The 12,025-nt window shown below is 42.2% G+C and overlaps 1 protein-coding gene across 1 annotated transcript; it reads right to left on the reverse strand.

The window, feature by feature from the left end:
- Positions 1-269: 269 nt before the first annotated feature.
- On the reverse strand, positions 270-7,732 carry depdc7a (DEP domain containing 7, paralog a). The gene is made up of 9 exons (XM_070902543.1): positions 7,678-7,732; positions 4,304-4,766; positions 3,224-3,354; positions 2,882-3,074; positions 2,150-2,370; positions 1,893-2,035; positions 1,690-1,815; positions 1,417-1,495; positions 270-1,272 (listed from the first exon to the last, which is right to left on the reverse strand). Exons 2-9 carry the CDS (start codon positions 4,756-4,758, stop codon positions 1,049-1,051), a joined length of 1,572 nt encoding a protein of 523 aa, XP_070758644.1. The 5' UTR covers positions 4,759-4,766; positions 7,678-7,732; the 3' UTR covers positions 270-1,048.
- Between the last annotated feature and the right edge of the window lie 4,293 nt (positions 7,733-12,025).

A 12,025-nucleotide genomic window follows, 5' to 3' on the forward strand; every position in this document is an offset into this window, starting at 1 on the left:
TTGACTGAGAACCTCAAAATAGATTTCACAATTATGACACTCTATTTCAAAAGGAGACAACTGTATATCTGTTTTTAAAAGAGAAAGCCATGTGCAAGGCCTGTGTGGAGAGTGAGAACAAGACACAAAGTACTGCTGATTGTGTCTCAAAATGTAATATTATTGGTGTTCTGTGGATAAATTACTTGACATACCAGATGTCATTTGTTGTCTTTTCGTCAGAATGTACACATTTTGTGTCTGCAATGAAAAAGGGCAACGTACATGTATGAATGTTAGACAAGTCCAGTTAGATTTTATTCAAGTCCGGACAAAATACGAACAAGATGTGTGTGGTTTGGGAATTCTTTTGTCACCTGGAAATGTGGAAGCGATTTCCTCAGCTGATGAGAAGGAGTAAATACACCGTATTTAAAACAGAACCCTGAAGATGCCACTAAAACGCAGCTACGGTTTTTGTTCAAACAAAAAAAAACGTACAAACATCTGTTTTGCTGATTTGTTGCAACAAACACAAAAAGCTGGAGGCTGACTCTCATGAATGCCTCTGACTTTCAAATTTCCAGGTTCAAATTTCCGTTTTGAGGGTTCCTCAGACATCAGCTTTACTGTGCATCGCATTGTATATGAGAAACCACATGAACAGACACAGTTTTATTGGCTAACACTGTTCCTATTGCACAAGCACATAGAATACAACCACTGAAAAGTCATATGCAGACTTGTCCTCGCTGGCTGCAGACACAGAACGCCATCAAGACGCATTGCAGTAGGAAAACATAAAAAATAAAAAAACTCAAGAACATTTTGTTCTTTTTGTCATTCTGGGAAAGTAACAGTCTCATAAAACTGACTTTTCATGTTAGTGTCCTGCACCAAAGAAAATGAAATAAATAAATCACATTCTTGTTCAGTAGTCTAAACTATTTACATACAAGCAAATACAATCCACTTATTATACTGCACATCATATACACCACATTAACGTTTGTTCTTACACATACCTCTACTATACATTATAATACATGATGTGTTAGACTAATAAATATCACTGGAGCAACATGTTGATACTGGACAATCTATTTCCAAAGTACTGAACAAAAATCTCTGGGTGGCCTTTATAGAACTGTCCCATCAGGCGTCTCTTTTCTTTGGTGGAGAGTTTAGGGTTCTCGTGCACTGTCCGGAGTAAGGACCAAAGTTCCTCTTTAGTGGTTTTTTGTGCATTTTCTGAATAGGCCCTTGCACTCAGTCTCGTGCAGTATGTTGACCCTGCAGAGAAGAGAGATTGGAGAAACGGAAATGAGTTCATCTTCATTCATAGTAAGGGATTTCTACCAGTGAGTGGTCACACAAACGGCAGTTAATAAACAACAAAATGTAAAAGATGAATAGGTACGGGGAAAATGTTCAAACCTGTCATCATATCTGGATCCTTCCCTTTCACGATATTCATCATTCTGTCACTGACCATCTTGTGCAATGAAACAGGAATCTGGTGGGAAAGAGAGCAAAATAAAACATGAAGTTTCTATTTTGACTTAAAGATTAATATTAACATACCTGTATGTAAATGTAAAGTTTGTGGCTGTCTGTGGTCTTACACAGCAGAGATGCTGATTAGTACTTCCCTCCTACAAGACTGTACGTACACACACACTGCCAAAGAGACAAATAAAGAACACTCACTTTGAACAGATCACAGTGGTTATCCATCATGAACAGAACCATCAAGTCCACCTTTCCTTTGGAGAGCCTTCTGCTGTAGACGATGGCACTCGAGAAAGACCTCTTCACCGCCATTCTGTTCTCAATCTGACAGAGAATTATTAGTTAGCAAAGATCAAACACACAGCTGTGCAGACTCACACAAGATGCACTCAAGCACTCACCTCTTCGTGCAGTTTGACCACCTGTGGTTTGGCTGCGACGGCCATGAATCTCAGGAGCCTGCGTAGCTCCTCCCTGCTGCGAGAGTCCTGCAGCTTCAGGCTCAGCTGCAGAGTCTCTAGAGCTTGCTCTTGCTTGCCATTCACTGACGGTAGACCACAGAAAAATACAAGGATGAAAATGTGCAAGAAACCTGCATCACCATAAAAGCCTCATCAACAGCAGGATACCAAAGAGATCTGATAGCCCCTCCTCTTACCGAGTAGCTCCGAGATGCCAGAGTGGATGTCGAAAACATGGTTGCTGAGCAAAGGTGGCTGTTGTGTGTGTCCGTAATGCTGAGCCAGGACCTCATAGAGCAGCCTCTTACACTGGAGCAGGTCGCCAGTGCAGCCGGACAATCCTCGACTGACCTCCACCACCAGTTCATCAGGCAGAAACTCGAGGCAGTCCACCGCCCCTGACATCCACTCATCAGCCCTGAGGGAGAGGGAAGCGTGATGATTTTAAGCACAGCCGACAGATTGGTCGAAGTGAAGCAACTGAGAGGCGGAAAGAAGGTCACATAAGCTCTTGACCTTCAGTGATTCAGAGAGAACTCGACTGAGCATGGATTTGGTCATTTGCAGGAGACACGCAGGTTAAAACCAGGCTAAAAAATGTTCATTGAGAATAACATATTAACAGCGGTAAAAGAAGCATTTCATCACGATTATTTACACCTACAAATCAGTGCCTAATGGTGTTTTCCTATTAGTTAAAGAGGATGGTAAAACACAAACAGAAGTGCAAAGTCCTTATATATATATATATATATATATGCTATTATGCGATTGTATTAGCAGTTTGTCTGTAAAGCAGCTGGTAAAGAGTGTAAAAAGCCAGCAGATTAGGACTGATAGATCACAAGAAACACTGATTTGAACAAGGAAAACAAGAAAATGAGCTTTAATAGAAAACTGTCAAACTTTAAAAGCCTTAAAGGACTTACTGTGCTTCACTGAAGGCCTTGAGGACCTCCCGGTCGAGGTAGCTTGATGTATACAACAGGTCTGGGTCACTGTCCATGCCATGAAGTGGGGGCCGTGATGTGTGTTTACCCTCTAACAAGTTCTCCAGCAGGGGGAGCTCTATCAGCTGCAACAGTCTGAACACTGCCTGCTGGTGCCACACCTCATCCACAACTGTGAAAACAAGGAGTTAGTAAAAGCCATAAGGGTCACAGGTACACAGATATACAGACACATGGTGTCACCAAGCATTTGCAGCATGAAAACATGGTGCCTGTTTTCACGTCACTCTCCTGCATCTCATCAGATGGGAGGCGACTTACGCTCTTGTGAGAGGCCGAGGTTGATCATCTGAGGGGTGATGGTCGAGCTCAGGTTGAGGTTTCCCAGCACGTCCTCCACTGATTTGTCTGTTTTTGCAGGGGAGTGGGTGGAGTAGCTCAGCGCCTCTTGTCTGAAGAGTCACATAATGACAGCAATCAGTGGAAATTATTGAACAAAAAAACCTACAAAAACAGACTTATTACAGGAACAAATGTGGCATCAGGCTGCACATGTCCTTGTGATTCAGTCACAGTTTGGTGCTGTTTTGATGCCATTTCATATCAAACAAACAAAATAAATGCTCAATTTCCAGCATTGAACAGTTTCTGATGAGCATTAAATGGGACATGTGAAGCTTTTCTTTTCTGTTTTTTTTCCCCATTCTGCAAATAACAAAAGCCTGACATGGACATGACATGGTTCCTCTGAATCTTTCATCTCCCATTAGGGGCATCAGGCCTGGTCTCTGGTCTGGTCTGGAGCTGTCACTCACAAAGTCCTGAGGCCATGTGTTAGCACCACATGGGTAATGCATCATGCCTGTCTTTGCTACATGCTTCACAGCCCAAGGGAATAGTTAAAGTTAAATACACTTATTCGCTTTCTTGCTGAGAGTTAGATGAGAAGTTTGATACCATTGTCGTGTGTGTACGGTAAATACAAAGCTACAGCCAGCAGCCAGGTAGTTTAGCTTAGCACAAAGACTAGAAATGGGGGTAAACAGGTAGCCTGGCTCTGTAACAAAACCCTCTTAACCACCACCTCTAAAGCTCACTAACTAACAAGTTATGTCTTCATCTTTCTTTTAAGATTACTTTTTGATTTTGCAATTTAAGTTTGTGTTTGAGCTTAAAACTCATTGCCACACGTTGGTAATGAGAGGGTTACTGGAAATTAAGAGTATCAAGACATGACTGCATGATGGGACTTCAAGAGACTTCATGTCGTGCCTCATTGGCTTTCAGAGGGACCTAGTCTAAAGCTAATACTAAATACTGGATTTGGGATTAGCTCTGGAGGAAGGAGAACAAAGCAAATCAAAATATAAGATCTGAGGATGTTATGACACGAGTCTGTACCTTTCACGTGACGAGCCATAGCTGTTCTTGTTCCTGTTCATGCTCGGTGAGTCATAGCCGCTCTCGATGGTACTAGTGGAGTGAGAGTTGGCGGTGGTCAGCGATGGTGAGGAGCTGGTCACTGGGCTCAGGAACCTGTACAGACTGCAACTACTGTCCTCAAATGTGGCTCGCTTCTTTTCCTTCCCAAATACTTTAACGCCCACTGGCTCAAACACCCTCGAGTCCATCAGGGCCTGACAGAGACGGACGGCCTTGTAGCGGGGCACCGCCTCTTCACCAAAGAAACGGTTCAGGGTGATGTGTGCCAACACCACGTCCACGGCCTCTGAGCCCAGGAAGCAGTCATGGTAGGACTTCAGGTTGTGGCGCCGACGCTTGACCTCCACGCGAGTGTGGAGATTGGAGATGATGCTACTCCAGATGTAGGTGGCTCGGAAAGGTTTCCCAGCCATGCCTTGTCCTGATGGAGGAGAGAAACAGTGAATGGTAAAGGGAGGAGGGTGGGAAAGACAACCAGAATCATAGGTATGAGCAGTGGAGGTGAAATCAGCTACGAAATGCTTAATTTAATGACATACACATTTCACATTTAAATTGCAGCACAGAAAAAAGGCCAAACATTTGCTGGTTGCAAGCTTCTCAAAAGTGAGGATTTGCTGCTTTATATCATTGTAAATAGAATATCTTTAGGTTTTGGACCGTTGGTCAGATGAAACAACCTATTTTCACTGTTTTCTGACATTGTATAGAAGCTTTTAATCAGTTAATTAAATAAATAATCACTTGTATAATTAATTACAAAAAGCAAGAAAGCCCAGGATGAAAATAAGGCTACAACTCCCCTACTCAACTTTCCTTGTCTTTTTGGTGATCCACATGTTATTCCACAGTTGATATTGTCAGCTTTTGTCTATTGTCTGAGCACTTTCTCAGAAACTACAGGAAATTGCGCTTTCTGTCTTCACCCCTCACACACACTCCCTCTCCTCTGTGTAATTTCACATAATCAGAATCTGAATTCAAGTTACTGTATGTGGGTGTAACAGCACATGGTCCAGGACCACTGCCTCTCGAGGGGGTGGTAACCAAACCCAAATCCTCCTTTGTGTACAGTATGTTCAAAAGCTTGGTTTTAATTCACTTAACAGATTATTAACGCCTAAGAATCAAATACTGCAGTGGGCCAGTGTAGATTAAACACATTAAGAAAAACAACCAACATCATCTGTGCCTGATTTTCTTATCATACCAGATACCCGATGCAATCTTTCTACACAGCCTGCTCCACTCAATCACACCAGGAAACGGAGACAATGATCATATTGTGAGCCTTCTCTCACAAGAGATATGTTCCTGTTGTATTTTCCACTGGATGGGCTGCATTGCTACTAATACATGCACACAAATCAGATTCATCAATGATTCGTGCAGTCAAACACTGACACGTTCAACGCTCATCATGCAATTTCTCAGCATCTGCCCATCTGTGTTTGATAGGTCTCTGTTGATGGAAAAACGACTTGTGTCATCCACCGCGAGCCAGACCAATGGAAGACAGCAGAGCTGAGATGTTAGCCGGTTTTCATCTCACAACAGGAAACATTTAAAGCCTTTTGAGCAAATGTTAAGGGAGGATCTGAGAGATTCTCTGAGGCCAGGGGCCATAAATCAGGCATTGTCAGCGCCAGCCAGGCTCCATGTTATGATAACACAACAAGACAAATACTATTACTGACCCATCTGTAAAACTTGACAACAAAAACACTCGGGGACAGTACAGCAGCAAGCAGATGTTGCAGCTCCTTTCAAAAAACACAACAACTCATAGAGAGCAGAGGATCTGGGTGATCTGCTGATTAATGAGATACATCTACGTCAAACTGAGTCTCCCTCTGGGGGAGAAGAAACTGTCCTGAACTGGGGATTTGCATATCTATCATATATAGAAACAACTGGGGCTGCAGCAGTTGTTCAGCTCTCAACAGTTCGTTTGCATAATAGGAATCATGGGAGCTATAACAGGAAATAAAAATATAAATGTGGGAATTGTAGGAGGAAGAAACTGCATTATCAGAATGAAATCCTTGATTTAGGAGCCTGGGCAGGACCATCTGGAGAATCCCATCAGGGGTCCCTGGATTACCAGTCACACAATAAATCCGGATCTGATCAATATCCATTAATGCTTGTTAAAAAGATTTTTTTTTAAAGTTGTGGGTCAGTTGTGGGTCAAAATAATCCTGGGAACCGGCTGTGCTCTGTCGCCTCTTGTTGCCTGCCCCAGGCTGAGATTTGAGCCCCAGTTTGTGTAACTGCCGCTGCAGGACGATGCAGGAGGGGGCTGACATGCATTTCAACCAAGGACAACAGCGCACCGTGTGTTTGCACACATCAGAGGAGGTAAATAATCGCAGAGGGAGCAGCACAGTCAACGCATGGGGATCATCCCCTTGTGACCGGTGGTTGACGCTGCTCTCAGACCTGCGTTGTCACTGCAGCAGTGAAGCAAAAGGCATTAAGTTCATTTTTAAGGACTGTTGCTTTAACCTGCACCGAGCACATGACTAATGATTTCATGCAGTGAAAATACACTGTGGCACCATCAGACCGAGAGCAGCAGGTTGTTAATAGCCTGTGGCAGATACCTTCATTCCTCCAACATGCTGAGACCGCTGAGATTAACTGATACAATATGAACGCACTGAACCTCGGTGGGCTATTGGCCCGTATTGATTTGAACCCTCATATCCTGTGTGATATATGGTGTATGGTGGCCTATACACACTCACAAACGGAATTACCCTCCTCTACATGTGTTTTAACACAAACAGCGCTGCTGAGTCAGCACTGAGCGCAAATGTCAAAGAACACAAACGTTGTTCTTATTAATAACTTCAAGCTGATCTACAATACGACGCATTCAAATAGAATAATTATCAATATAAATATAATAATTATTAATTTAACTTTATTAACGCCATACCCATAAAATAAAACCTTTTTCCCCCATGCTTTCAATGCACTTTACACTATGTTTAGAGATAGGCTGTGCTTAAATCACAAAGGCGGCATAAACATTAGAAATTGTAGAAATAGTAGAAATCCCCAAAACGCAGGGTGCGTAAAATGCCTTGTTGAAGCATGGCACACGACATTTCTACAATTCAATGGTTTCAGTCAAATCCAAATGAGCTTGTAATGTAATACAATGTAATGTTGTTGTTGTTTTTAGTATTTCTTAAAACACATCAGGTTACAGAACTACATAAGCCAAACTCTTCAGGTTGTAACGTTATTTCAAACACGACAAGAAATGAACAACATGTAGTTGTTGTTTTTTTATCAGCTAACAGTGATTAAATTAGTATTACCTGATGTTCGGTAAATGAAAACTTCCTCCAGTGACTGTGAAGACAGCCATTCAGACCATGTCCTTGGTTTTCAATTCACAACGTGACGCACGCAACTAACTAAAGTCAAGCCCGAAACCGTCCCCTCCCACTGCAATACATTATTCATGTCCCAATCACCGCCCTGTCCGGGCATTAGCGCCATAATGAGGCTCCCACTGTTTCCCTGAAGTTTGACAAAAGGCGCACTAACTCTCTTATTCTTAGGCCACATTTGGGCAAATCCTCCTGAAGTGAAACTGGAAATGAAGGGAGAGGAATCGTCCAGACATACCTCAGTGTGACCAAAGCTTCTCCAGAGAAAGCTTTTACCTTTACAGGTGGCCCAAATTATTTCCTTTTATCACGTGAAAGTATTTGTCATTAAATTACATTTCTGAGAAGCCAAAGGCAATGTGCGGAATTGCTCATATTTGCTGCTTAAGCCCTTTATTAAACAATTTTATTGGTCTATTTCTTTCAATTTAAAGGGAATGCTAAAACTACAGGAAGTTTTCACACAACCTTTCACTCACCAAGTCACACCCTTAAAGCCTACACTGGAGGTAAATCTGATCAGATAAAGACCTGCAGTGTTAAACAGCAGCCACCATGTGAGACTGATGGAGAGGAGAAGAGAAGAAGAGGCAGTTTGAATGATTTGGGAATTAAAGGATTAAAACACACAAAATATTGAGAATGAGGAGGATTTGGATAAACGGTTTCCTCTGTCGCAGTATTGAAACATGTGACTGCAGGTGCCTCAGGTGTCAAAGTGGCTCTGGTGCTGTTCCAGCTTGTCTGGGATCATCTACACAGGCACATTGTCAGCATAAACAGGCGTGCACACCCCGGAGTAAACACACCTGAGCTGTAGTAGGGACAGATTTCATGAACTGAGGCTCTAACCTGGTGCCTTCTTTCTCGAGGTGTAATCTGACAGTGGAAAAGGAGTAAGCTGACACTGTAAACCCAATGTTGGCCACTCGCTGAAAGGGAGACTGAAAGGAAGACAGTTGTTGTCATCACGAGAGACAAGTATGATGTAATGGGTGAGGCGTGCAACTGGGACAAACCGGTTTGATTACTATCCTCTTCGCCACTTTTTATGTAGAAAAATGCTCTTTTACACAAGGTGAAGTGATAACGCATGAGCATAACAGAGAGAGGTGGAAACAGGTCCTACAACTCTCAGCCTTTTCAAACCATTTGATTATAGAAGGAGCAGAAGGTCACTAGTTTGCATTCTTAGACAAGGCAGGGAAGCAAATGTCTTCCTTCTTCACACACTGTTGAGCTGCTCTTGAGCAAACTGCAGTTGTAAAATTGGCAGTCTTAATGACAGATGCTAATGTTGCATTATGGGAAATGTGGGATTCAGTATTTTTGGAGCTTGACCCACACTAGGAACTAACTAACTAACCTCTGCTGCATCAAGTTCACCAACTTTATGGAAGTGCAATACTAAATTGCTGGAGTACCCATTTAAGAATACAAAGCAGTTCTGGCTTGGGCTTGACCCCCACGGCTTGGGGGCTAAGACGCTGCATAAATCGTAACATCTGTGGTTCGAGTCTAGCTGGAGACCTGGCATCATGTACAAACAAAGGAAACAAATGAAATCCACGCCTCAAATGAAAGGTAACTTTGTGGCTTCAGTTAGAGTGAGAGAGGCATTCGGTTGAGGGCGAAACTGGTTTTACAACTCTTAAATGAATGCATTGCATTCTGACGTGCTGGTATTTTGTAAACTTGCCACAAAGTCGTCTTCAGTCGTCTTTACACAGGAAATCAGACAGAGAGAGAGAGAGAGAGAGAGAGAGAGCACTGGTCAATGCAAACAGAAATTCTAGTCCACAAGGTCAAAACAATATTTACTCTCCTGCTTCTCTCCACGTGCCCAGAAAGCCCTGCATACTTCCCTTTCTTTCCCCTTCATACTTATCGGTCATGCAGTGTTCAGTCAAGCCACAGTTTGCCTACAGTTATGATGATGACAAATATCCAAGGGAAGTTTCTCCAGGAGGTGGCATTGAAAATAAGAAAAAAAAACTCTTATGTAAGTTTCTGCTTAGGCATCCATTGTGACACGGAAGAAATGCAGGAAATATTAAAACACTTTGCAAGCACGTTGCAGGCACAGTGTGAGGCATTGGGGTTGTTGGGGGATTCATGAAAACTCTTGAGCGAGACCCCCAAATGCCGGTAGTGGACGAAGTACTCAGATCCTTCAATTGAGTAAAAATACCAATACCACAATGTAAAAATACTCCATTACAAGTAAAAGTCCGGCATATAAAAACCTACTTAGGTGAAAATACAGAGGTATTAGCAGCAAAATATACTGAAAGTACTCATTCTGCAGAAAACTGACTCCTGTGACTGATATACTATGTGACATTTTTAGATTGTTGATACTGATGCATCAACTGTCAGCAACTGTTGGTTGAGATGGAACTAGTTTGAACAACTTTATGTGCAATTGGGTAGTTTAGTCCAGTGGTTCCAAAACTAGGGCCCCGCCCCAAAGGTCATGAGAAGAATTAGGTAGGAAAGAAAAAAATGTTCTCAGACACAAATCTTTATTCATGTATTTAATATTCTGTAATCATTGATTTTTTGTGAATCAAATAATTAAATAATAATTGGCCTCAAATAATTATCCTAATGGAACCAGCTGAGAAAACTCTTTATAATATTATTAACTATAAAACTCGTAGACATCTGAAACATGACAAGAGGCTCCAACTAGAAACTTTTTTGTAAGGATCACAAGCCAGAAAGTTTAGTATCTTCTGTTTTAATTTAACTTTCAAGCTTATCATAAAGTATATTTGTTTGTAAAAGTAATGACATATGAAAAGTACTAGTAACTACACCTGTTAAATAACTGTAGTGGAGTAAAAAGTACAATATTTTTGTCTGAATTGAAGAAGTAGTATCTTGTACAAGTACAGTACTTGACTTAATGTACTGTCAACTGCACAGATGCAGATGTTCAGTTAAGGTTAATCTGTGCAGCTGCCTGACTGAGTATAAATCTGTAACTCTGCCCCAAGTGTGTACATGACTAGTTGAAAACAGCTTTAAAAACTACACCATCATCACATAGTCCATTAGGTTTTTACTACAGGGCATTTCCAAAACCAATAGGCAGTCAGTGTTTTGCAGTCTTATCCAAAACACGGCCGTCCAGTTACTGTGCCCGTCTCACATTCTCACGCTGCCTCAAGGGTCCTCTCAGTCTGTCTCCCACATATGGAACAATGCAGTGCATTAAAATTCATATGCTTTTCATCTGGAGAGCAGACATTCAGTATCTGTCTCTAGCAGCCATGCCCGTGCTGGAATCCTAAACGCTTGCCTGACTGGACGTCCTCCGCAACTCCAAAGGACAGAGGACAGTGGCCTTCCTCACAGAGCTGTCGCTGCAGCACAGAGGGACTTTTGTTTGATGGGGGATGCCAGTAATTTTGCATTGTGGCTGGACAATTATATTTTATTCAACAGGCTCAAGACCCTCTCAGAAGAAACAAAGTCAGCCACCCATTCGCAGTGAATAGTTTGGTCATGAGCGCATGGTGGGCGAGCATCACGACAACCCCCCCCCTCCCTCCAGAATATGAACTGCACACTCCAACAAGCAGGTGGAGTTCAACACTAATTGACAACTGAGGAAATTGATTTTTGAGTTGGGGACAGCTGTAATTAGTATTAGTGAGTTTATGATGCAAACCATGAAAGTACACTTCTGTTCAGTGTTGACTGGACTTTCCTGGGATGCCCGGACTCACTGTGGAGGCTTTTGGAGGTGTTATGGTGTCCGTGACAAAATATCTCATCCCCTCTTCTTCCCTCTAACATCTAAGGCAGCTGTCAACTCTGCAGTAACACCAAGGACACGTCCATCAGACCCTGTGCAACAGAGCGAATCTTATGTACCAAACAACCTTGGTATGTAGTTTTTCTGGGTAAAAGTACTTTACAGGAACTCAGTGACGCCCACAGATTGTACTCAGAAAAAGTGTTTTCATTCTGCGGTCCATCCATCCATTTCCTGACGAAAGGCAGCGATTAGTTTTTAGATATTCATGTTCTAGGGGCGCTCTGGTTAAATATCGGCAGTGATTGTGTCAAGTTAACAAATTTGTTCCTGTGAGGTTTAAAAGAGAGCCAAATAGTGATTTAAATGCTGTTGACAGCAGAGTTATCTTGTAGTTTTACTTTAGGCACTTTCCTCTCACTGGTTGTGACTTTGAAGATCACCATGTTATGTATTTAGGAAATGAATTTGATGTCGAGAAATTGCAGTGGGACAACACTTCAACCG

The sequence above is a fragment of the Enoplosus armatus genome, chromosome 1, assembly GCF_043641665.1.
Source record: "Enoplosus armatus isolate fEnoArm2 chromosome 1, fEnoArm2.hap1, whole genome shotgun sequence".
In the NCBI taxonomy this organism is placed as follows: domain Eukaryota; kingdom Metazoa; phylum Chordata; class Actinopteri; order Centrarchiformes; family Enoplosidae; genus Enoplosus; species Enoplosus armatus.